Source organism: Bufo bufo, chromosome 4 (assembly GCF_905171765.1).
Source record: "Bufo bufo chromosome 4, aBufBuf1.1, whole genome shotgun sequence".
Taxonomy (NCBI): domain Eukaryota; kingdom Metazoa; phylum Chordata; class Amphibia; order Anura; family Bufonidae; genus Bufo; species Bufo bufo.
The window spans coordinates 259,232,803-259,259,673 of NC_053392.1; the positions used below are offsets into that span (position 1 = coordinate 259,232,803).

The window sequence follows — 26,871 nt, forward strand, 5'->3', positions numbered from 1 at the left end:
CGTTTTTTAGAATATTTGTCATTTTTTTTCATCTGAAGTCATGATTCCTCCCTGCTTAAGTTGCTTGTGGGCCAATGACTCATTGGCCCACATGCAAGAAGCAGGGAGGAATCATGTAGTCAGATGGAAAGAATTACGTATATTCAATTTAACGAATATATAGCACTATATTCTAAATATTCACAAATTCTCGAAGTTGTGATATTCAAGATAAAAATTAGCTTTTTGAATATTCGCGCTCAACACTAGTCTTTACTAGCAACCCAGCGGTTCTTGATTGGTTGACTGGATCTTCGACCTCGTCGCAAGTGACAGCGGCATCAGCAGCCTGAGTCTAAAGTCACTGATGAGCAGCTTTCTTCACCCGCATAGTGAAGAAACTACTCACCAGCAGCAGAATGTGGAGCTGGAGCAGGACATGAACCAGCAGGTGGTGGCATACTTTGACAGCACTCTTCCAGCCATCATAGAAGATCCACTGGACTACTGGGAAGCCAAACTGGATTTGTGGCTGCAACTGGCCAAGCTTGCCCTGAAAAGCTGTCCTGCCCAGCCAGTAGTGTGGCATCAGAGCGGGTGTTTAGTGTGGCGAGGGACATAGTTACCCCAAGAAGAACTTGCCTGTCCACCCAAAATATTTAAAGACTTACCTTTGTAAAGATGAATCAGGCGTGGATCAGCCAGGATTTCCACCCACCAATGCCTGATGCATCAGATTAGATCATCCATCTCCACACTTTGTCACCGTGCCACTTTGTGGTATCATGCTGCTGCTGCCATGTCCACAATATGTCTCCATGGCTCTCTGTGGCCTCCTTATGCTGCCATCTACATGCTATCTCACAGTGCTACTTTTTGGCCTCCTGATGCTGCCATCTCCACACTATGTCACAGTGCCACTTTGTGGCCTCCTGATGCTGCAATGTCCACACTATGTCACCTTGCCACTCTGTGGTATCATGCTGCTGTTGCTGCCATCTCCACACTATGTCACCTTGCCACTTTGTGGCCTTCTGATGCTGCCATATCCACACTATGTCACCTTGCCACTCTGTGGTATCATGCTGCTGCTGCCATTTCCACACTACAGTATGTCACCGTGCCACTTTGTGGCCTCCTGATGCTGCCATGTCCACACCATGTCAACTTGCCACTCTGTGGTATCATGCTGCTGCTGTTGCTGCCATCTCCACACTATGTCACCCTGCCTCTTTGTGGCCTGCTGATGCTGTCATGTCCACACTATATCACCTTGCCACTCTGTGTTATCATACTGCTGCTGCTACTGTTGCTGCCATCTCCACAATATGTCACCGTGCCACTTTGTGGCCTCCTGATGCTGCCATATCCACACTATGTCATCTTGCTACTCTGTGGTATCATGCTGCTGCTGTTGCTGCTATATCCACACTACAATATGTCACCGTGCCACTTTGTGGCCTCCTGATGCTGTCATGTCCACACTATTTCAACTTGCCACTCTGCGGTATTATGCTGCTGCTGCTGCTGTCATCTCCACACTATGTCACCGTGCCACTTTGTGGCCTCCTGATGCTGCCATGTCCACACTATGTCACCTTGCCACTCTGTGGTATCATGCTGCTGCTGCCATCTTCACACTATGTCACCGTGCCACTTTGTGTCTTCTTGATGCTGCCATGTCCATACTATGACACCTTGCCACTCTGTGGTATCATGCTGATGCTGTTGCTGCCATGTCCACTCTCTGTCACCTTGCCACTCTGCGGTATCATTCTTCTGCTGCTGTTGTTGCTGCCATCTCCACACTATGTCACCTTGACACTCTGCGGCCTCCTGATGCTGCCATGTCCACACTATGTCACCTTGCCACTCTGTGGTATCATGCTGCTGTTGCTGCCATAGCCACAATATGTGACCTTGCCACTCTGTGGCCTCCTGATGCAGCAATGTCCACACTATGTCACCATACTACTCTGTGGTTTCATGCTGCTGCTGTTGCTGCCATCTCCACACTATGTCACCTTGCCATTCTGTGTCCTCCTGGTGCTGCCATCTCCACACTATGTCACCGTGCCACTCTGTGGCCTAATCATACTGCTGCTGTCACCTCCACACTTTGTCATTGGGCCACTCAGGAGTGGGTACAAAACACAGAAGACATGCAAATATTACCTTAACGTGTCATCTCTGTTTTAGATCCACTCCTGTTTTTCTTGGTATTACCAATACTCATGGATTACTGAGCAAATGCTGACCGAGTGAAGGCGTATGATCCCCAGACAGGATCCGTTTTTTGTGAGTTATTGTTCTGATGGATCAGAGGAAGGGCAAAATAATCAGTGACTTTAACACAAACTTACTGCTGTCACCCTCTCCAGTCTGTCGGTGGGGGGTGGAATCAGCTGACGAGGGTGTAAAAGGAGTGCGCTTCTTCTTGACGCTAACATGGACCTGTAAGGCTGAGTTAATACTTAAGTTATTAGGTCAGTTTTGGCCCTGTAACTGCCCAAATAAGTGAAGTGTGCAGTGATTCTAAAAGCGACGCCTGTCATCTTCATGTCATACTGACTGAAAGTATTATTTCACTATCCCAGCATACTCCCTATGCGTGTTACTGCAAGGCACAGTGATCTATACCCATATAATTGCTCTATGTAGCCCAGAAATAGACATTTTTTATCGCGATCCATCGGGAATATATTCGGATCAAAGCAAATTTTTTGGGAAAATTCTTAGAATCTTTGAGAAATTCGATCATCTCTAATTTTAACGCATATAAGTGCAGCGCTGAACGCTGAATCAAATTTCTTTTTCCACCAAAATACTTAAATAAAGATTTTACCACATATAACGGAGATGGAAAGGGTCTTCGGATTCCCTCCGCACTATACGGATGTCTCAGAAATGATCCAGGTCATTCAGCATCTATTCGCTCCGCTGAAGGATTATTTTGAAAGTGATATCATGGAGACATCATGGAGATTTAACTTCATATAACCGCAGCGCTGACCGCTGAATAAATTTTGTTTTTCGACCAAAATATTTTACCACATATTACCGCCGCAGTGACTGACTGCTACCGCCACTACGTCCATGAACCCCCTGCTACTTCCCGGGTAGGTAGGCTGCTGCGAAGCAGGTGCTTTACCACGGGCACATTTGGCTCCCGAGCTCCCACTGCTTCCACCCTGCTGAATCCCAGCTATGCTTTTAACACATATAACCGCCAACGTGAACTGAGAATGCATTTTTCTGTTTGTACTGAAATAGGCCACTAAACGCTTTCAACACATAACTGCCGCCGACGTGAACTGAGAATGTATTTTTCTGTTTGTATTGAAATAGGCCACTAAACGCTTTTAACACATCTAACCGCCGCCAACATGAACTGAGAATGCATTTTTCTGTTTGTACTGAAATACAAAATAACACATATAACCGCCGCACTAACTGATTGCTACCGCCGCTACTTCCATGAACCCCTGCTACTTCTCAGGTAGGTAGGCTGCTGCGAAGCAGGAACTCTACCTTGGGCACATTTGGCTCCCGACCTCCCACTGCTGCCGCCCTGCTGACTTCCAGCCATGCTTTCAACACATATAACTGCCGACGTGAACTGAGAACATATTTTTCTTGTTGGACTGAAATAGACCACTATACTCTTTCACGAAAATTAACTGCAGAAATGCACTGAGAATATATGTTTATTTTTTTACTGTTATACGCCCCTATATGCTTTCACCAGAAATAACTGCAACAGTCCAGAGCGTATGTTTTTTTTTTTTTTTTACTGAAATATGTTCCTATACGCTTTCACCAGAAATAACTGCAACAGTGCAGTGTGTATATATTTTTCTCTTTTTTTTAATTAAATATGCCCCTATACGCTTTCAACAGAAATAACTGCAGAAGTGATCTGAGAATATACAGTCAAGTCCATAAATATTGGTACATCGACACAATTTTAACATTTTTGGCTCTATACACCACCACAATTGATTTGAAATGAAACAAACAAGATGTGCTTTAACTGCAGACTGTCAGCTTTAATTTGAGGGTATTTACATTAAAATTTTGCATATGTGCCTCCCACTTGTTAAGGAACCAAAAGTAATGGGACAATTGGCTTCTCAGCTGTTCCATGGCCAGGTGTGTGTTATTCCCTCATTATCCCAATTACAATGAGCAGATGAAAGGTCCAGAGTTCATTTCTAGTGTGCTATTTGCATTTGGAATCTGTTGCTGTCTCAAGATGAGATCCAAAGAGCTGTCACTGTCAATGAAGCAAGCAATCATTAGGCTGAAAAAACTAAACAAACCCAGCAGAAGAATAGAAAAAACATTAGGTGTGGCCAAAACAACTGTTTGGAACATTCTTAAAAAGAAGGAACACACCGGTGAGCTCAGCAACACCAAAAGACCCGGAAGACCACGGAAAACAACTGTGGTGGATGACCGAAGAATTCTTTCCCTGGTGAAGAAAACACCCTTCACAACAGTTGGCCAGATCAAGAACACTCTCTAGGAGGTAGGTGTATGTGTGTCAAAGTCAACAATCAAGAGAAGACTTCCCCAGAGTGAAAACAGAGGGTTCACCACAAGATGTAAACCATTGGTGAGCCTCAAAAACAGGAAGGCCAGATTAGAGGTTGCCAAACGACATCTAAAAAGCCTTCACAGTTCTGGAACAATATCCTTTGGACAGATGAGACCAAGATCTTCAGGCTGTAATTGACTGCAAAGGATTTGCAACCAAGTATTAAAAAGTGAAAGTTTGGGGGGGCGGAGCCTGCGTCTGAGCCGAATGGCTGTGTGAAGCAAGAGCTCCGTTTGAAAAGGTGCCCTTTCAGCTTGTAAATCCGCCTGTTTGGTCGGATTATGTTAACAGGTAAGCCAAGATAGCGCCGGCGTCTCCACACTCAGCCAGCCGAAATCAAGCAGAGTCTTCTCACGGCGCACAGGGAGGTGAGGATGAACCCGACACCATCCCGATATCTCGCTCCTACCGGAGAGACACCCTGACCGCCTCACTAGCTTCTGCCCTGGAACCGCTCAGTGTCGATATAAGCACTATAAAACAAGATGTCCGCCACATAGGGCGCAGAGTTGAGATGTTGGAAGACTCACAAATAGCCCTGATAGAACACCAAACTGCTGTCACACAAAAGCTACAGGCAGTACAAATAAACCTGAACTCTATATACAATGCAATTGAAGATCAGGAAAACCGTGGACGATGCAACAACCTGCGATTCAGAGGTATACCTGAAATAGTTGCTCAGGGAGATATCCCTAACACAATTGTGCCAATCTGCCTATCCCTCTTGGGTCCCAACTCGGTACATGAAGTGCTGCTTGGAAGAGCTCACAGAGCCCTGAAGCCCAAGCCAGTTCCCACAGCGCCGCCCAGAGATGTCATCTGCAAATTCCTGAGCTTCCCAGTAAAATAAGCCGTCCTTTCTAAAGCAATAGACATACAAGCTGTCAAATGGGATGGTAACGATATCCTGGACCTAGCTCAATCCACCCTCAAGAAAAGGAGAGCTTTCTAGCCGCTAACAGATTGGCTCAGAGGAAGGAGCATTCCCTACAGATGGACATTCCCATTTGGCCTCACCTTTGTATTTGAAAGTGATATTTGAGGGCCGCAGGATGTCCATTTCATCTCACCTGGATCTGGATACAGTCTATGATCATTTGAACATCGGCCCACTCGACATCCAGGACTGGGAACCAGTTCAGGACCTGATGAGACTGCCAGCCCTTCCTCCCTCTGAATCCTGGAACAAGCAGCTCACTCCTAAGCAACTAAGAGGCAGAAGAGGAACGCAGAAATCTACCCCAAGAAGACTACCGCTAGGAGAATAAGAACTTAAAGAGGACCTTTCACTAGTTTAAAAACTAAAAACTAACTATATCAGTCGGCAGAGCGGCGCCCAGGGGTCCCCCTGCACTTACTAGTATGTCTGAGCGCCGCTCCGTTCGCCCGGTATAGGCTCCAGTGTGTGCAGCTCCCTCTTTTGTACAGGGCAGAGTTTTTGTATTAGGGTTGTCCCTTGCTGCAGCGCTGGCCAATCGTAGCGCACAGCTCATAGCCTGGGAGCTGCACACACCGGAGCCTATACCGGGCGAACGGAGCGGCGCCCAGACATACTAGTAAGTGCAGGGGGACCCCTGGGCGCCGCTCTGCCCACTGATATAGTTAGTTTTTAGTTTTTAAACTAGTGAAAGGCCCTCTTTAATGTATAGGTGATCAATCAGTCTTCTCCTAATTCAGGCACTCTTAATTGCTGCTTCCCATCCCCCTCCCTACTTCTATTATCTTTCTTCTCTCTCTTGGGCCAGCTCCGGTCCTTAGCACCCTCTGGTCGGACCTGACCAATAATTAAAAAAAAGGGCACTGAAACATGTTTTTCTTTTTCTCTCCTCCCTACTTACCATCTGGCTAGAAGGTTGGAGGAGTGTTTAAACTAGGGACTGGGGGGGAGGGAAATTACATTATAGGAAGGGAGTAGGACCGGGGGAGGAATGGAAGGAGGGACTAGAACAGTTCAGAAGGAAAGGTGTAGGGTAAAAAAATATTCATAAACCTCTCAAATGTATGTATTCTAATGCCAGAAGCCTGACTAATAAAACTGGGGAACTGGAATTAGTGATGTGTGAGGAGAACTATGACATAGTGGGAATAACTGAAACATGGCTGGATGATAGCTATGACTGGGCAGTTAATGTACAAGGTTACAGTCTGTTTAGAAAGGATCGTCAAAACCGGAGAGGGGGAGGGGTTTGCCTTTATGTAAAGTCTTGTCTAAAGCCCACACTCCATGAAGATATAAGTGAGGGACATGAACATGTGGAGTCACTGTGGGTAGAAATACAAGGAGCTAAAAACAATAATAAATTACTAATAGGAGTTTACTATAAACCACCTAGTATACTAGAGTCCACAGAAAATCTACTACTAAACGAGATAGACGAGGCGGCAAATCATAATGAGGTGGTTATTATGGGGGACTTCAACGACCCAGATATAGACTGGGAAACTGAAACTTGTATATCTCATAAAGGAAACAGATTCTTGGAAATAACCAACGACAATTACCTCTCCCAACGGGTTCAGGACCCGACTAGAGGGATGGCCATACTGGACTTAGTATTAACCAATAGGCCTGACAGAACAACAGACATGCAGGTTGGGGGAAACCTGGGAAATAGTGACCATAAAGTAATAACTTTCCAATTATCATTCAAAAGAGCGTTTCTACAGGGAGGAACAAAAATACCAAACTTCAAAAAAGCTAAATTTAGCCAACTAAGAGAGGCCATAGGCCTAACTAACTGGGACAAAGTCCTCAAAAATAAAAATACAGCCACAAAATGGTATTTCTTTAAAAGCATCCTAAAATCTCATTGTGAGTGGTACATACCGTATGGGAATAAAAGGTTAAGGAACAAAAATAAACCAATGTGGATAAAGAGAACTGTAAAGAAAGCAATAAATGACAAAAAAAACATATAAATCACTAAAACAGGAGGGTAGCATGGAAGCACTGAAAAACTATAAGGAAAAAAATAGAACATGTAAAAAAAACAAATAAAAGCAGCCAAACTAGAGACCGAGAGATTAATTGCCAAAGAGAGTAAAACTAACCCTAAAATGTTCTTCAATTATATAAATGTTAAAAAGTATAAATCTGAAGGTGTCGGCCCTTTAAAAAATAATGAGCGAGGAGTCGCAGAGAGCGACGAGGAGAAAGCAAAGCTGTTAAATATTTTTTCTCCAATGTATTCACTGAGGAAAATAAACTGTCAGATGACATGCAGAATGTAAAAATAAATTCCCCATTAAAAATGTCCTATCTAACCCAGGAAGAAGTACATCAGCGACTTAAAAAGATTAAAATAGACAAATCGCCAGGACCGGATGGCATACACCCCCGTATCCTAAGGGAATTAAGTAATGTCATAGCCAGACCCTTATTTCTGATATTTGCGGACTCTATACTGGGAATGTCCCACAGGATTGGTGCATGGCAAATGTGGTGCCAATATTCAAAAAGGGTCCAAAAACAGAGCCTGGAAACTATAGGCCGGTAAGTTTAACATCTGTTGTGGGTAAACTGTTCGAAGGTTTTCTGAGAGATGCTATCTTAGAGCATCTCAACGGAAATAAGCAATTAACGCCATATCAGCATGGCTTCGTGAGGGATCGGTCATGCCAAAATAATTTAATCAGTTTCTATGAGGAGGTAAGTTCTAGACTTGACAGCGGCGAATCAATGGATGTTATATATCTGGACTTCTCCAAAGCATTTGACACTGTACCACAAAAAAGGTTAGTATATAAAATGAGAATGCTCGGACTGGGAGAAAACGTCTGTATGTGGGTAAGTAACTGGCTCAATGATAGAAAACAGAGAGTGGTTATTAACGGTACACACTCAGATTGGGTCACTGTCACTAGTGAGGTACCTCAGGGGTCAGTATTGGGCCCTATTCTCTTCAATATTTTTATTAATGATCTTGTAGAAGGCTTGCATAGTAAAGTATCAATTTTCGCAGATGACACTAAACTGTGTAAAGTAATTAACAATGAAGAGGACAGTATACTACTACAGAGCGATCTGGATAGATTGAAAGCTTGGGCAGATAAGTGGCAGATGAGGTTTAACACTGACAAATGTAGAATTATGCACATGGGAAGGAATAATGCAAGTCACCCGTACATACTAAATAGTAAAACACTCGGTAACACTGACATGGAAAAGGATCTAGGAATTTTAATAAACAGCAAACTAAGCTGCAAAAAACAGTGTCAGGCAGCTGCTGCCAAGGCCAATAAGATAATGGGTTGCATCAGAAGGGGCATAGATGCCCGTGATAAGAACATAGTCCTACCACTTTACAAATCGCTAGTCAGACCACACATGGAGTACTGTGTACAGTTCTGGGCTCCTGTAAACAGGGCAGACATAAAAGAGCTGGAGAGGGTCCAGAGGAGGGCAACTGAAGTAATAACTGGAAAGGGGCAACTACAGTACCCTGAAAGATTATCAAAATTAGGGTTATTCACTTTAGAAAAAAGACGACTGAGGGGAAATCTAATTAATATGTATAAATATATCAGGGGTCAGTACAGAAATCTATCCCATCATCTATTTATCCCCAGGACTGTGACTGTGACGAGGGGACATCCCCTGCATCTGGAGTAAAGAAGGTTTGTACACAAACATAGAAAAAGATTCTTTACGGTAAGAGCAGTGAGACTATGGAACTCTCTGCCTGAGGAGGTGGTGATGGTGAGTAGAATAAAGGAATTCAAGAGGGGCCTGGATGTATTTCTGGAGCGTAATAATATTACAGGCTATAGCTACTAGTTGATCCAGGGAGTTAGTCTGATTGCCTGATTGGAGTCGGGAAGAAATTTTTTATTCCCCTAAAGTGGGGAAAATTGGCTTCTACCTCACAGGTTTTTTTTGCCTTCCTCTGGATCAACTTGTAGGATAACAGGCCGAACTGGATGGACAAATGTTTTTTTTCCCGCCTTATGTACTATGTTACTATTTAATCACCTAGTGCTCCTCACACTATTACTACAACCTCACTACCCTTTACCACAACCTATTGTTGCTAAGCTTAATGCAAATAATAATGTGGTGCTGTTATTTCAAGTTAAAACTGTTTAATACTGTTTGTATTACAAGTAGATGTCTCGCTGATAACATTATTGAGATATATCAGACTGGAATTGCAATTGTTGGTGATGAGAGCAGCTCCTGGAGGGCTGACCCCTTCCCTTTTACCAGATTATGATGGCAGATTTAACCATCGGGTTTTAATGCCCCTTCCAAAAGATGCCAAATTCTCTAATTCCTGAAAAAAAAAATATGTTATATCCTGTTATTACAGGAAACACATTTCAAATTTAACCACTACCTAAACCTGTCCCATTCCAAATAACCACTCTGGTTTCATTGTGGTTTAAATTCTTCAGCCTCAAGAGGCGTAAGTGTGGGATTTAGAGGGGATGTGCCTTTCCAGTACTGCTCTCATATTCAAGATCCAGAGGGATGCTATATTTTACTCAAGGGACGCATATCGAACCAGGTCTATACTCTCATTAATATTTACGCCCCAAACACCAACCAACGAAACTGGTTTGAGAGTATCACCCCAATAATATACATCTTTAAAGAAGGCATAGTTCTTAAGGGGGGAGACTTTAACTTGACCTTTGACCCTCAGACTTACTCTACTTCCCACAAATCGGCCCTTTCTCACAAGGCATTAAATGCAATTAAAAAGCAGCTCCACAGTCAGCACCTTATAGATGCTTGGAGAGCCCTTAACCCAGCCAGAGTCCAGGGACTACACATTCTTCTCGCATGTCCACGGCTCATATCATAGACTGGACCATATAATGATATCTAAAGAACACCTCTATCTTTGCAACAAAGTCTGGATTGATTCAATCCATCTATCTGACCATCCCAGTTATGGCCTCTATCGCTACCCCACAAATGTCCCCCAGAACTCTTAATTGGAGGCTTAATGAACAGCTACTATCCTCAAGGGAGCAGATACATAAATTACAGAAATCCACTACAAGGCACTCCCCTGTCCCCAGACATGACTAAGGCACACATAACCACCATCCCCAAAGAAGGGAAAGACCCAAATCAGTGTGCGAACTACCGCCCCATATCTCTTTTGAATTTAGATCTGAAGCTCTTAGCCAAAATGATGGCCAACCGTCTTTCCCCTCTCCTCCCGTTGCTTATCCACAGAGATCAGACGGGTTTTGTGACCAGAAGAGAGGGTAAAGATAACTCAGCCAGACTAATTAATGCTTTGTTCCATGCTAAAAAACAATCCCTCCCCCTTGTTCTTCTCAGTACTGATGCACAGAAAACATTTGACAGGGTGAAATGGGACTTCATGACCCTCACGCTAGAAAAATTTGAATTCCCTTCAAAGCAATTCTTTCAATGTACTCAAATGCCTCAGCATCAGTGATCGTGAACAATTTCCTTTCCCCATCATTTGTTATTAAGAATGGAACTAGGCATGGCTGTCCCCTTTCCCCCCTAATCTTTGTATTAGTTATGGAACCCTTACTCCAAACTATCCATCAAGAAAACAAAATAAAAGGCATTAAACTGGGGGGACAGGATCATAAGGTCGCTGCATTTGCAGATGATCTTATGATAATTACAACCAACCCTGAAACATCCTTGCCCATTGTTTATAACATTTTGGAAGTCTTTAGTCCTCTATCAAACTTTAAGATCAACCTGAACAAAATCAACGTCCTCCCAATAGGTCTTGGGCCTTCAGTTAAACAAAAACTAGCCAAAACGTCCCCCTTCAACTGGGAAGCCCCTTTTCTCACATATATAGGGATCAAAATATCTCATGATATAAACAAACTCTTCACACTCAATTATACCCCTCTCCTCAAGTCCATGCAAGACCAATTGACCAAATTATACTCCCCAACACTCTCCTGGTTTGGTCGAAAAAATATGGTTATGTCCTTAGTCCTTCCCAGACTCAATTACCTACAACAGGTTCTTCCCATCCCCATCCCGAAAGAATACTACAATTCCCTCTCAAAACTAATCAGATCCTTTATCTGGGATGGGGAAAAATCTAGGATTTCCACAGCAGTCCTCCAGAGACCTAGAGCTTTTGGAGGTATTGGCCTTCCCTACCCTCTATTATACAATAGAGCAATTCTCTTGACAAGGGCCCTTGATTGGTTTAGACAATCACCCCACAAATCATGGGTGGGGATGGAAACGTCTCATTCGAATCACTCATTTAGAGGTCTTTTAGTGGACACTCTAAATTTTCCCTTCAAAGATCTAAATGCCTGTCCAACGGTCAAGGCTACCTTGGAGACATGGAAATGGTTCCAAGACTCTAATTTTCGCATTCCTACCCCTTCTCCATTGTGCAAATTAGGGATGTACTAGACCTAGCTTCTGGTGAACTGAAACAGTGCATACCCCCCCACTCCGTCACTCAGAAACCCCTATCCTTTCATTGTTTACTGATTCTGGGAATCTGTTGGAAGGTGAGGCCTTTCTATCCGCTATTCAAGCCCCTACAGCTAATCATTTTATTGTCTCCTTTCTATGGAACTACATTACTAAAAACATACCTTACTACTCTCTAATCAGACTTCTCACATGGTTTGAATACCTGATACAAAACCAATCTCCTCCAAACAAACCTATTTTGCAACTCTACAAAAAACTTAGCACACCGATCTTGATATCAATCTTTGGGAGAAAGATCTTGACTATACCTTCTCTTCTAGAGAACTATCCCGCATACACCTGACTCCTCATACTTCTTCTCGCTGTGTGAGGATCCAGGAAAATGGCTACAAGGTCTTAACAAGGTGGTATAAGACACCGGATATAACGTGTAGATATGGAGAGGGGAACTTGGATGTCTGCTGGCGCTGCGGTCAGGAAAGGGGAACCTTCTATAATATCTGGTGGACATGTCCACCTATCCACAAATGGTGGGAAAAAATATTTTCAAGGAGCAACAAAATCTGTAATTCAACAGTCCCGCTGTCTCCTCAATTAGCCCTCTTGGGTTATCACTCATTCGATACATCCCTTAGGATTCCTCCCTTATTCAACAAATTAATAATGTCAGCACGCCTCCTGGTTTCGCGGTGTTAGCTCTCACCCGACATTCCCTTAGAAGATTAATGGATATGCAAAGTAGACACAATTTACAGATTTGAAGAAATTGCCGCCTGGGAAAATAGAACTTACACTAAGTTCAAGGATAGCTGGAAAGATAGGGAGTTATTAAGAAATTTTAAATAGAATTGCTGCTCAACATTAACATCAATTGTAATGTCTTAACATTGTCTATCTATTATAAATCTGATGAAACATCTACTACCCCCTTTGTACTTGTACGGCTTCTGTTTGCTATTTATGCCAAACAATATATTGTAAGGTTTGTTAATTTTTATTGATTTAATAAAAATAAAAAAAGAAGTGAAAGTTTGATTTATGATTATAATTCTGTCCCATTACTTTTGGTCCCTTAACAAGTGGGAGGCACATATGCAAACTGTTGTAATTCCTACACCGTTCACCTGATTTGGATGTAAATACCCTCAAATTAAAGCTAACAGTCTACAGTTAAAGCACATCTTGTTCGTTTCATTTCAAATCCATTGAGGTGGTGTATAAAGCCAGAAATGTTAGAATTGTGTTGATGTCCCAATATTTATGGACCTGACTGTATATTTCTTGTTGGAATGAAATAGGCCACTATATGCTTTAACCAGAAAACAATTAAATAGTGCAGTGGGTATATATTTTTCTTATTTTACTGAAATACGCCCCTATATGCTTTGACCAGAAAAAACTGCAACAGTGCAGTGCGTATATATTTGTGTATTTTTAATGAAATACTCCCCTATATGCTTTCAACAGAAATAACTGCAACAGTGCACTGCGCATATATTTTTCTTATTTTACTGCAATACGCCCCTATACAGATGTAGCAGGGTTAACACACAAACTCTTAACTCAATTTTTTTAAACTCATTGCGTTATCTTGAAACAAAAGCCATTAAAAAGCAATTGAAGGTGTTTGCTTAACGCATTTAGTTTAGATAACATGTCTCATAAAGCATGTGTGTTAACTCTACTACATCTGTACGCTTTCACCAGAGTTAACTGCAGAAATGCACTGAGAATATATATTTATTTTTTTACTGTAAAACGCCCCTATACGCTTTCACTAGAAATAACTGCAACAGTGCAGTGCGTATATATTTTTCTGAAATACGCCCCTATACGCTTTCACCAGAAATAACTACAACATTGCTGTGCGGATATATTTTTCTTGTTGTACTGTAATACGCCCCTATACGCTTTCAACAGAAATAACTGCAGAAGTGAAATGCGTATATATTTTTCTTGTCATACTGAATTAGATACTAAGATATAAGCCACTAATGGCTTTACAACATAACACTTGCAGCACAATAACAAAAAGCTGGAATGACAGAGCTGTCTAATGACTATTTGGATCCCCAAATAATCGTTCCCTGCACTTGTAAATCACTTTCCTATCATTGTTCCTAGTGCCTTCTGAAGTCTCTCCCTGCACTAAGATGCTGTGAAATGATTCCTCCCTATCCTTTCCCTGCACTTTAAAATCCTTTTTTCATTTTTTTTAAACAGAGAGGTTTTTCCAATAGCTGTCCCTAGCGCCTTCACACGTCTGTCCCAGCACTCTGAATGTTGGAAAATGGCAGAATCTAAAATGGCTGCTGTATTTATAAGGCTGTGACATCACAGGGCTGTCTGGCTGCTGATTGGCTGCATGCAGGCATGTCAATATGGGTGATCCCACCTTCCCAGAGTTCCATGCCCCATGTCCTCAGTCCTCACACGTGTAGCCGCCATTTTAGGAAAATTGTGATTCGTTGCCACGAAGCGTGAGAAAATTCACATTAGTTGTGAATCAAATTTTTCCTGAAATTCTAAACGAATTCCACTTCGTCAGCTTCGATTTGTTCATCTCTAATTGTCATATTGTGTTGTCTTTTTTTCATGAGAAAATTGAACAAACCTATAAATATGACCATCATTTTAGCAGTAAATGGTTACCAATGTAATGTATCACATACCTTTACCATGTGATACTTCAATTGTCCATGTGCAATTCAAAGAATTAGGGTAAAAGTCAGGAAAACCTGGAGAAAGAATTGTTCCACTCCTTCCATGAATATATCCACCACATAAAGCTGAAACAAACAAAAAAAAACTATTAGTAGAAAAAAACACACGTATTTCTACTAAAATAATGTGTCCTTTTCATAAGTTCTTATCAGTGATGTCCAGGCACTGAAACCTCCACCAACCACTAGTAAGAAGCAGTTGTTTCCTGTAAGGCACCATGTTCCTTTAGCTTTTCGTCAATCTGCCCCATTGCATTCAGACTATGAGAAATAACTGAGTTTACAGATCAATCAAGCTCTCTGAGCTATAAGTTTTGCATATCTCTCATAGAAGTGAATGAGTAATGGAAAGTTATCGAAACAGCATAGCAAGATATATTGTTTCCATGATAACAGCCAACAGAATTAAATTAAATGGGATGGCATCAGGGAACACCCATTCTAGTGATAGGTGTGGGTCCCAAATTGGGGACTGGAAATATCAGACATTTAGGGCATATGTGGCTATGCTATATATGTCTGAGATGATAATACCCCTTTAAGTATTGGGATGTAGGGAGCAAGTAATGACAATTCCACTTCTAATAGTTTATATAATTTATCTCAATTATGTTCACAATGAGGTAGAAACTAGCCAAAAAAGTATAGTGAAGCATGCAGTTATTAAAAAAAGACTACTGTAATTACAGCTTAATGGGTTTTACATGAAAAGAACATAGACAATAAATGGGATAGATTACCATACATATTAAAATATATTAGTATAATTGAAACATATTATTATTATTATTATTATTATTATAATAAGATAGCAGTAGTAGCAGAATTGCATACCTTTAATGGCATTAAATAAGATGACAATGTTTAGTAAGGGACAGTGCATATTAGTGGTTGCCACTAGAGATGAGCGAATTGAAGTTGACAAAGTGGAATTAGTCAAGGTGTAGGGAAAGGATAGGAAGGCATCATCTACACTATAAAAGGAGAACAGGGTACAATAGGACAGTATACAGCCTGGGTAATAGGAGCGATTCTATTACATGCTGCACTAATTGGGGATCCAAATTGCAGTTATACTGCGGCTTTTAGGTTGTTTGCACTATATGATGCATTAGTAATTCCAGCAAACCTTGCCTATAGATTGGGGTACAAGTTCTGTGTGATACAGCCATTTAAGAGGTGTATTAATAGGAAAGATATGTACGTCCTATTAGCCGTTCTGCGTTGATTTTAGATTGTTTTACATTTTTTTGGGGGGGTGTATTAATAGGAAAAAAAATAAAAAAAATATATGTCTTAATTGCCGTTCAGCGTTAAAGTTACATTGTTCTACAGCCATCTACGGGGTGTATTAATAGGAAAGATACGTATTTACTATTAGCTGTTCTGCGCTGATTTTACATTGTTTTACTTTTTTTAGGGAGCGTATTAATTGGAAAACAAATTTCATAATTGCCGTTCAGCGGTGAAGTTACATTGTACTACAGCAATTTATAGGCTGTATTAATATGAAAGATACCTACGTCCTATTAGCTGTTCTGCATTTATTTTACATTATATAACTTTTTTTTGGAGGGTGTATTAATAAGAGAAAAAAAAAGGAAAAATATATGTCATAATTGCCATTCAGCTGTGAAGTTGCATTGCACTATAGCCATTTACGTGGTGTATTAAAAGGAAATATACGTACGTCCCATTAGCCGCTCTGTGGTGAATTGTGATTGTTATATTTCTTTTTTTGGGGTGTATTACCAGGAAAAAGAATATATCTTAATTGCTGTTCTGCGGCGAAGTTACATTGTACTACAGCCATTTACAGGGTGTATTGAAGGGAAATATAACTACTTCCTATTATTCATTCTGTGGTGAATTGTGATTGTTATTTTTTTTTGGGGGGAGGAGTTTATTAATCAAAAAATGTCTTAATTGCTGTTCAGCGGTGGTTACATTGTACTACAGCCATTTACGGGGTGTATTATTAGGAAAGATACGTACGTCCTATTAGCCGTTCTGTGGTGAATTTTGATTGCTATATTTCTATTTTTGGGGTGTATTTCTATGAAAAAAAATACATCTTAATTGCCTTCTGCGGTGAAGTTACATTGTACTACAGCCATTTACGGGGTGAATTGAAGGTATGTACGTTTTTTTGGGGGGCTTTAGCAATACTCATGGATTACTGAACAAATCCTGACCGAGTGAAAGCGAATGCTCAACAGACAGGATCCGTTTCTTGGAGGTTATTGTTCTGATGGATCAGACTGCTGACACCCTCTCCACTCTGTCGGGGGGCTCTACTTGTATAAGTGTTTAAAGGGATTCTGTCACCAGTTTTTTACCCCCCCATTTAAAAATATGGTTATGTTCATGGAGCACTAGCGATTCCTAATGTGGTCTTATAACCGAAATCTGTAGGCTCATTTTGTCTAAAAAACGTTATAACTAACCTGTCATTCATCTCACAAAGGTGCCCAAGGGGATGCTCATGTCTTCCAGATGCCGCCCGCACCCGCCGCCGTTTGTGTCCAGCTCCTCCTTTGCTGTCATCAGCGCTGCCTCAGAATCCTTTGCTACGCCTCCGGCTCTCCCTCACTCCCCCCTCCTTCTTCTCTAACATCCCGCGCGTGCGCACAGGCCTGTGCCTGATGCGCACGTGCAGACTTCTCCGTTCGGCTTCATGGAGCGAAGTGCGCATGCGCTCAACCTCCCGATGACCTGAACACTGGCGCCAGCCTGTCAGAGGCCTGTGCGCACGCGGGATGTTAAAGAAGAAGGAGGGGGGAGTGAGGGAGAGCCGGAGGCGTAGCAAAGGATTCTGAGGCGGCGCTGATGACAGCAAAGGAGGAGCTGGGCACGAACGGCGGCGGGTGCGGGCGGCATCTGGAAGACATGAGCATCCCCTTGGGCACCTTTGTGAGATGAATGACAGGTTAGTTATAACGTTTTTTAGACAAAATGAGCCTACAGATTTCGGTTATAAGACCACATGAGGAATCGCTAGTGCTCCATGAACATAACCATATTTTTAAATGGGGGGGTAAAAAACTGGTGACAGAATCCCTTTAATAGAACAGGTTGTGTAGACATCTATGTGGAATCAGCTGACGACGGTGTAAAAGGAGCACACTCTTTCACGCTATAGTAGGATCTTGGGCCTGTGCACGGTTCTTTATACCTGGCCCTAACATTTACCTGTTAGGCTAAGTTCACACTTGAGTTATTTGGTCAGTTTTGGCCCCATAACTACCCAATTAAGTGAAGTGTGCAATGATTCTAAGAGGTCGCCTGTCATCTGTGTGTCATACTGACTCACAGTATTGTTTCACTATCACAGCAGACTCCCTATGCGTGTTACTGCAAGGCACAGTGTTCTACACCACTATACAGGCTCTCTGCAGCCACTAATAAATTCGGATTGAATCAAATCTTTTTTTTTAATTCAGCGAACAGACCGAATAGAATTTTTGAGAACTTCGCTAATCTCTAGTTGCCACAAATAATACACACATATTTGTGCCTGACTCCCACATTAACCATTTTCATTTAGAGCATATTAGCCAGAACATATTTGTTCTTGTTATCAGTAGAGTTATTGTTATCAGTAGAGTTGAGTGAATCAGGTTTGGATTGCTGTATCCGAACCCGCTTCTTTTAAAAACTACGTAAACTGTAAAATGTAAGTCCTCCGCTGAAACTTCAGAAAGACCTCCGAGGGGGACATACATTTTACAGTTGGATGGAGCCCATATTCTTCATGGTTTTTAAAAGAATTGGGTTCAGATACAACAATCCAAACTCGATTCGCTGAACCCTAGTTAGGAGTACTCTAACCCTGATATAGGTAAAAAAAAGACATCCAAATTACTCAGCAGTTCTAAAGGCTGTATTAAGCAGCCCAATTCTGTCGACGATTGCTTCCTGCCCAGCAATTGCTTGCTCACTAGTAGAGGAGACTGCTGCTATTACAAGCAGTGATCTCCTCCACAGCATGAGGAGGACCGATCATTATACCATTGCTGTCCAGTTGTTTAGACACCTCGATCTGCAATCGGCAAACAATAATTTTTAAACCTGTCAAAAGATATGGACAGTCCAATGAACGAGTGTTTGCTCATTCGGGTAATCAGCAGAAGTATTAGCCCCTTTCACACGGGCGAGTTTACCACGCGGGTGCAATGCGTGACGTGAACGCATTGCACCCGCACTGAATCCGGACTCATTCATTTCTATAGGGCTGTGCACATAAGCGGTGATTTTCACGCATCACTTGTGCGTTGCGTGAAAATTGCAGCAAGCTCTATATTGTGCGTTTTTAACGCAACGCAGGCCCTATAGAAGTGAATGGGGCTGCATGAAAATCGCAAGCATCCGCAAGCAAGTGCGGATGCGGTGCGATTTTCACGCATGGTTGCTAGGAGACGATCGGGATGGGGACCCGATCTTTATTATTTTCCCTTATAACATGGTTATAAGGGAAAATAATATCATTCTTAATACAGAATGCTAAGTAAATTAGGGATGGAGGGGTTTCTTTCTTCTTCTTTGATGACCTGGGAGGAAAAGGAACTTTGGTGACGTCACTGCGCTCATCACATGATCCATCACCATGGTGATGGACCATGTGATGGACCATGTGACGGACCATGTGATGAGCGCAGTGACATCACCAAAGGTCCTTTTCCTCCCAAGTCATCAAAGAAAAGAAGCCGGGCTGCGCGAACAAGTGGATGAGGCGAGTAAATTTTTTTTCTTTTTAACCCCTACATCCCTAATTTACTTAGAATTCTGTATTAAGAATGCTATTATTTTCCCTTATAACCATGTTATAAGGGGAAATAATACAATCTACACAACACCTACCCAAACCCGAACTTCTGTGAAGAAGTCCGGGTTCGGGTCTGGGTACCAAACATGCCGATTTTTCTCACGTGTGTGCAAAACGCATTAAACGCTTTGCACTCGCGTGGAAAAATCTCACATTTTCCCGCGACGCACCCGCATCCTATCCGACCCTCACATGCGACGCCTGTGTGTAAGAGGCCTTACACTGCCAGATCATCGCTGACAAGCGTTTTTATACAATCACCTGGTGTAATACAGTCCTAAAGGGGTTGATTCACTTCAGCAAGTTGCATTTATCATGTAGAGAAAGTTACTACTTACTAATGAATTGTTATTCTCCATATTGCTTCCTTTGCTGACTGGATTTATTTTTCCTTCACATTATACCCTGCTTGTTTCGATGGTCACGGCCACCCTGCAATACATCAGCGATGACCATGCTTGCAAACTATAGGAAAAAGTGTTGCAACTTTTTTCTATAGTGTGCAAGCACGATCAACGCTGCTGGATTGCAGGGTGTTCGTAAACATGGAAACAAGTAGTGTATAATGTGATGGAAAAATTTATAATTTATAGGACATTATTAGAAATATTTATGTTCAAACCCCCCCCCCCAAAAAAAAAACACATCCTCTGTCATAATTATAGAATATGTCTAGAACAACCCTCTAGGCACAAGTCTGTTGTATGCCCATAAGACCAATCGATGTATACCCATAAGACCTATGATCTATGGATACACAATGTGGTAGAATTGTGTCTCATGTGGAATTTGTAACTCAGCATTTCTGAGTCAGGTGTGAAGTTCCAAGCTTATCACCTTGGAATACAAGTCATGCTACACCTGGCTAGTCTGTGTCTTCTATTGCTAAGAATCCTAGTGATATGACTTGGGTCTTAAGCTGGCCATACACATAAAATAACTATTACAGTAGCTCTCCAGATTCTTTCATACATATTTATGCTCTGCTCAGCCACAGCTTATCTCCTGCAAACAAATGGATTGGACAGTTGAAATCCAACATGGTGACCTCAGCCACAGGATTTGGGTGGGAGGCCTCATGTATATTAGGTTGCTAACCAAGCCCGCTGAACTTGGCAGATTCAGCTAACAAGGATCTAATCTAATGTGTATGACCATCAGTAACCCCTTCAGGACCCTGTTATTTTTTACCTTAAAGGGAACCTGTCACTGGGATTTTGTGTATATAGCACCGCCCCGCATCCTCAGAATTTCCTCCGTGCTCCCCGACGTCAGAAAGCTAGAGCACCGTAATCTCGCGATGCATGCGCAGTTCATTCCCTGAGGCTGATGCCAGCAAAGGGAAGGAACACTATGACGACACTGCGCAAGCGCTAGCTCGCGCATCGCGAGATTACGGCGCTCTAGCTTTCTGACATCAGGGAGCAAGGAGGAGATTCTGAGGATGCGCGGTGGTGCTGGGCACCTTCACGCTGGACTCATCTCTGGGACAGGACTTATCTCAGGTTAATTTGCATATGTATCAAATAGTTTTTTACACAATAAAAGCACACAGAGCTATGGGGACTGGGTTTTGCGGATGTGTTAGCGGCCATCTAGCAACCCATGTCCCCAGCTATTTACACAAAATCTCGGTGACAGGTTCCCTTTAAGTACCAGGTCATTATTAGCAAATCTGACATGTGTCACTTTATGTGGTGATAACTTCAAAATGCTTTTACTTATCCAAGCCATTCTGAGATTTTTTTCTTTTCACATATTGTACTTCATGACAGTGGTAAATTTGAGTCAAAATATTTCATTTTTATTTATTAAAAAATACCAAATTTACCAAAAAATTAGAAAGATTAGCAAATTTCTAAATTTTTATTTATCTGCTTTTAAAACAGATAGTGATAACTCCTAAAATAGTTATTACTTTACATTTCCAATATGTCTACTTCATGTTTGGATCATTTTGTAAATTACATTTTAATTTTTTGGGACATTAGAAGGCTTAGAAACTTAGAAGCAAATCTTAAAATTTTTAAAAAAAATTCCAAAACCCAGTTTTTAAGGACCAGTTCAGGTCTGAAGTCACTTTGTGAAGCTTACATAATATGACCCCATTTTAGAAACTACACCCCTCAAGGTATTCAAAACTGATTTTACAAACTTTGTTAACCCTTTAGGTGTTCAACAAGAATTAAAGGAAAATGGAGATAAAATTTTAGAATTTCACTTTTTTGGCAGATTTTCCATTTTAATCCATTTATTTACGCTAACAAAGCAAGGGTTAACAGCCAAACAAAACTCAATATTTATTACCCTGATTCTGTAGTTTACAGAAACACCCCATATGTGATCATAAACAGGTGTACGGGCAAACGGCAGAGCGCAGAAGGAAAGGAATGCCATATGGTTTTTGCAGGGCAGATTTTACTGGCATAATGTTAAGTTGCCATGTCACATTTGAAGACCCCCTGATGCACCCCTAGAGTAGAAACTAAAAAAAAAATGACCCCATATTGGAAACTATAGGATAAGGTGGCAGTTTTGTTGGTACTATTTTAGGGTACATATGATTTTTGGTTGCTCTATTTTACACTTTTTGTGAGGTAGCAAAAAATAGCTGTTTTGCCACTGTTTTTTATTTTTTATTTACAATGTTCATCTGACAGGCTAGATCATGTCGTATTTTTATAGAGTAGGTTGTTACGGATGTGACAATACCAAATATGACAACTTTTTTTAGTTGGTTGGTTGTTTCAGTTTTACATAATAAAGAATATGTCTCCATATTCTGAAAGCCATAGTTTTCATTTTTTTCATTTTTTGGGTGACTCTCTTATGTATGGGCTCAGTTTTTTTCAGTATGAGATGAAGGTTTAGTACTATTTTAAGATGCATTTGACTTTTTGATTGCTTGGCATTACACTTTTTGTGATGTAAGGTGACAAAAAATGGCTTTTTTGACCATTTTATTTTTTTATTTTTTTACGGTGTTCACCTCAGGGGTTAGTTCATGTGATATTTTTATATAGCAGGTTCTTACAGACACGGCAATACCGAATATGTATACTTTTTTATTTATTTAAGTTTTACACAATAACAGCATTTTTGAAACAAAAAAATCATGTTTTAGTGTCTCCATATTATGAGACACATAGTTTTTTTATTTTTTAGGTGATTTTCTTAGGTAGGGTCTAATTTTTTTCGGGATGAGATCACAGTTTGATTGGTAGGTTTGATTGCTATGATTTTGGGGTGTGTATGACTTTTTATTCGCTTGGTATTACACTTTTTGTGATTTTTTTTATGGTGTTCACCTGAGGGGTTAGTTCAGGTGACATTTTTATACAGTAGGTTGTTACGGATGCGGCAATACCTGATATGTATGATTTTGTTTTTATTTAAGTTTTACACAACAGCATTAAAAAATAAAAATAAAACATGTTTTAGTGTCTCCATATTCTGAGAGCCATAGTTTTTTATTTTTTCACTGATTGTCTTAGGTAGGGTCTCATTTTTTGCGGGATGGGATGACCGTTTGATTTGTATGGGGTGTGTATGACTTTTTGATCGCTTGGTATTACATTTTTTGTGATGTAAGGTGACAAAAAAATGATTGCTTTAGCACAGTTTTTATTTAATTTTTTCTATGGCGCTCAGGATGAGGGAGTGGATCATGTGATATCTTTGTAGAAAAGGTCGTTACCGACGCCAATACCCAATATGTCTGGTTTTATTTTTATTTTTTTTATTTTATGTGTTTTATTTTATGAAAATTGTATCTTTTTTTTACTTGAAACTTTATTTATTTTTTATGAAAAACACATTTTTCTCTTTTTTTAACTTTATTTTTGTCCCACTCTGGGACTTCATCTTATGGGGTCTGATTCCCTCTGCAATGCATTACAATACAACCTATATTGTAATGCATTGGCTGTCAGCTTTTATGCTGACAGCCTGCCTATGAGACACAGCCTAAGGACTGGATCTCATAGGCTTCCATAAAAGGCAAGCTCTGATGCCTATGGAAGGCATCGGGCTAGCCTTCTCTGCCATCGTGTCACTGCCACTGCAGCTCTGAGACCCGATGGGGAAGCGAAGGGCACCAGTACCCTCTTCAAACCCTTTGTATGCCGCGGTCAGCTTTGACCGCGACATACAAGAGGTTAACACGCCGGCATCTGTGTTTTCACCAATGCCGGCATATGTAGCAGGGACCCAGCTGTCAGTGACTGCCGGGTCTGTGCCGCTGATCAATTGGGCGCAGGTCCTGCACCCGCCCGATCAGCCTGTCGTACATGTACATCACTAGTCCTTAAGTGACATCCAGCTGTGACATATATGTACAGCAAGGATCCTTAAGGGGTTAAAAAAGTTGTTTCTTGAAGACATTTCTCCCTATGCCCTATTAGTGCACATGGACATACACTAATAGAGGGCATTCTCTACTTGGTGAGAGAGAATCTTATTCTGTCAAACTTGGCCCAGCCATCTGTGACTAAGTCACACATTCATTTGAATAGCAGCAAACTGCTATGGTGGAAATGTATGGCTAAACAAATTTTCACAGCAATAACAGCCAATTGCAGGAGGTTCTGGAGCCATCAAGTTTTACAGAAGGGATTGTCTGAGTGAACCATTAAATGGTCTATAAACTAGAGTAAATCAATACATGCTTTAAAAACTAGAGTATTCTTATCAAAACACATTATATTACCAGTGAGCATAAATAAATTACATTTTAGTTTTATATAATACTAGCTGAAGGACCCGGCACGGGTATATTTTATCTATTTCATTTAATGTTTGTATGTGTCGTTAAAAAATATCGACAGTATCCCCCATAACAGTGACCTCTACAGCACCCCGCCCCTTTAACAGTGACCTCCACAGCTGGCTGCCCCCTTAGCAGTAACATTCACAGTGCCCTCCCCTTTATCAGTGACCTCCTCAGCGGACGCTTCTTTATTACTGACCTCCACAGTACCCCAGTCTCGTTAAGAGTGATTTCCACAATAATCCGCCCCTTAACAGTGACCTCTACAGAGCTCTGTTCCCTTAAAATGTGACCTCCACAACACCCCACCCCAATAATAGTGACCTCTACAGCACCCTTAACACTGACCTCCATAGCGGACCGTCCCCTTAACTGTGACCGCCACAGTTCCATGTCCCTGTAACAGATGCCTCCATAGTGCTCGCCCTTTTAACAGTGACCTTTACAGCATCCCACTCCCTTATCAGTGACCTTCACAGCAGCCTGCCCCTTTAACAGTGACCTTCACATCATACCGCCCCTTAACAGTGACCTTCACAGCAGCCCTCCCCTTTAACAGTGACCTCCACAGTGGCTGCCCCTTTATAAGTGACCTCCACAGTACCCCATCTCTTTAACAGTAATTTCCACAACACCCCTTCCCCTTAACAGTGGCCTCTACAGCAATCTGCCCCTTAACACTGACCTCTATAGCGGACCGTCCCCTTAACTATGACCTTTACAGCATCCTGCCCCTAGGGTGTCCAGAGGTCCTGTTTTAGGCCGGACAGTCCGGCTTTTAGACTCCCTGTTCTCTGTCTGGCGCAGGGCCAGGACGAACACAAGGATGTTCTTTTGAACAGCTCACTCTTAGTAAGCAGCACTGTGAGCTGCAGGGAGAAAGTCACCCTCCTTCCCACCACTGCAGCTGACAGACATTTATTTATTTATTTACAATCCTTTGGGTTAAAGGGGTTGTTGCACAAAAAATTTTCAACAGTTTTCAAACCAGCATCTGATACTGAATACTTTTGTAATTGCATAAAATTTAAAATTTAGCATAGTCACTGAGTAGAGTTGATCAACTCCAAACTGTAAAGTTCGGGTTCGTACCGAACTTTAGGTTTTTCGGCACCCGGACCCGAACCCGAACATTTACGTAAAAGTTCGGCGCTTTCTTGGCGCTTTTTGAAAGGCTGCACAGCAGCCAATCAACAAGTGTCATACTACTTGCCCCAAAAGGCCATCACAGCCATGCCTACTATTGGCATGGCTGTGATTAGCCAACTGCAGCATGTGACCCAGCCTCTATTTAAGCTGGAGTCGCATAGCACCGCACCTCACTCTGCTCGGATTAGTGTAGGGAGAGGCTGCAGCTGCTGTGAGGGAGAGATCAGGGAGAAATCTTATCAAGAACTGCTTTTTTTACTCAGCGATCAACAGCAAATGTGTTTTGTGGGTGCAGTGCACCATTTTTTTTAAGACTGCCCTGAGCCAACTACTGCTAAAAACGAACTTTTTTTACATCAGTTTGTCAATGTCAATACATAATCAGCAGCCATTTTATGCAACAATAGTGCACCAGCACAGGCTATCTGCATGTCTGCAGGTCCAGAAATACATCTTTTTGCTTACTGGGGTGAAAAAACCCTCTAATATACTGCACATCTGGGATAAGACGTGCATAATTGACTGTCACATTTAGGCAAGAAATATATCTTTTTGATTAATGGGGTGAAAAAAACCTCTAATATACAGCAAAATCTAGGATAAGACGTTCATAAGTGACTGTCACATTTAGGCCAGAAATACAGCTTTTTGGTTACTGGGGTGAAAAAACCCTCTAATATATACTGCACATCTGGGATTAGACATGCATAAGTGACCGTCACATTTAGGCCAGAAATACATCTTTTTGCTTACTGGGGTGAAAAACCTTCTAATATACTGCAAAATCTGGGATAAGACGTGCATAAGTGACTGTCACATTTAGGCTAGAAATACATCTTTTTGGTTACTAGGGTGAAAAAACCCTCTAATATATACTGCACATCTGGGATTAGAAATGCATAAGTGACTGTCACATTTAGGCCAGAAATACGGCTTTTTGGTTACTGAGGTGAAAAAACTCTCTAATATACTGCACATCTGGGATTAGACGTGCAGAAGTGACTGTCACATTTAGGCCACAAATACGGCTTTTTGGTTACTGGGGTGAAAAAAACGTCTAGGATTAGACGTGCATAAGTGACTGTCACATATAGGCCAGAAATACGGATTTTTGGTTACTGGGGTGAAAAAACTTTCTAATATACTGCACATCTGGGATTAGATGTGCATAAGTGACTGTCACATTTAGGCCAGAAATACGGCTTTTTGGTTACTGGGGTGAAAAAACCCTCTAATATACTGCACATCTGGGATTAGACGTGCATAAGTGACAGTCACATTTTGGCCAGAAATACGGCTTTTTGGTTACAGGGGTGAAAAAACCCTCTAATATACTGCATATCTGGGATAAGAAGTGCATAAGTGACTGTCACATTTAGGCTAAAAATACATCTTTTTGCTTACTGGGGTAAAAAAAAC

General features: G+C 41.5%; 1 protein-coding gene across 1 annotated transcript in view; it reads right to left on the reverse strand.

The window, feature by feature from the left end:
• CSMD1 (CUB and Sushi multiple domains 1) overlaps positions 1–26,871 on the reverse strand; it is a 2,494,699-nt gene that overhangs the window by 920,295 nt on the left and 1,547,533 nt on the right. The window contains exon 19 of the mRNA XM_040430026.1: positions 14,660–14,776. Within this exon, the coding sequence (XP_040285960.1) occupies positions 14,660–14,776 (117 nt within the window). The remainder of the gene's footprint in view (positions 1–14,659; positions 14,777–26,871) is intronic.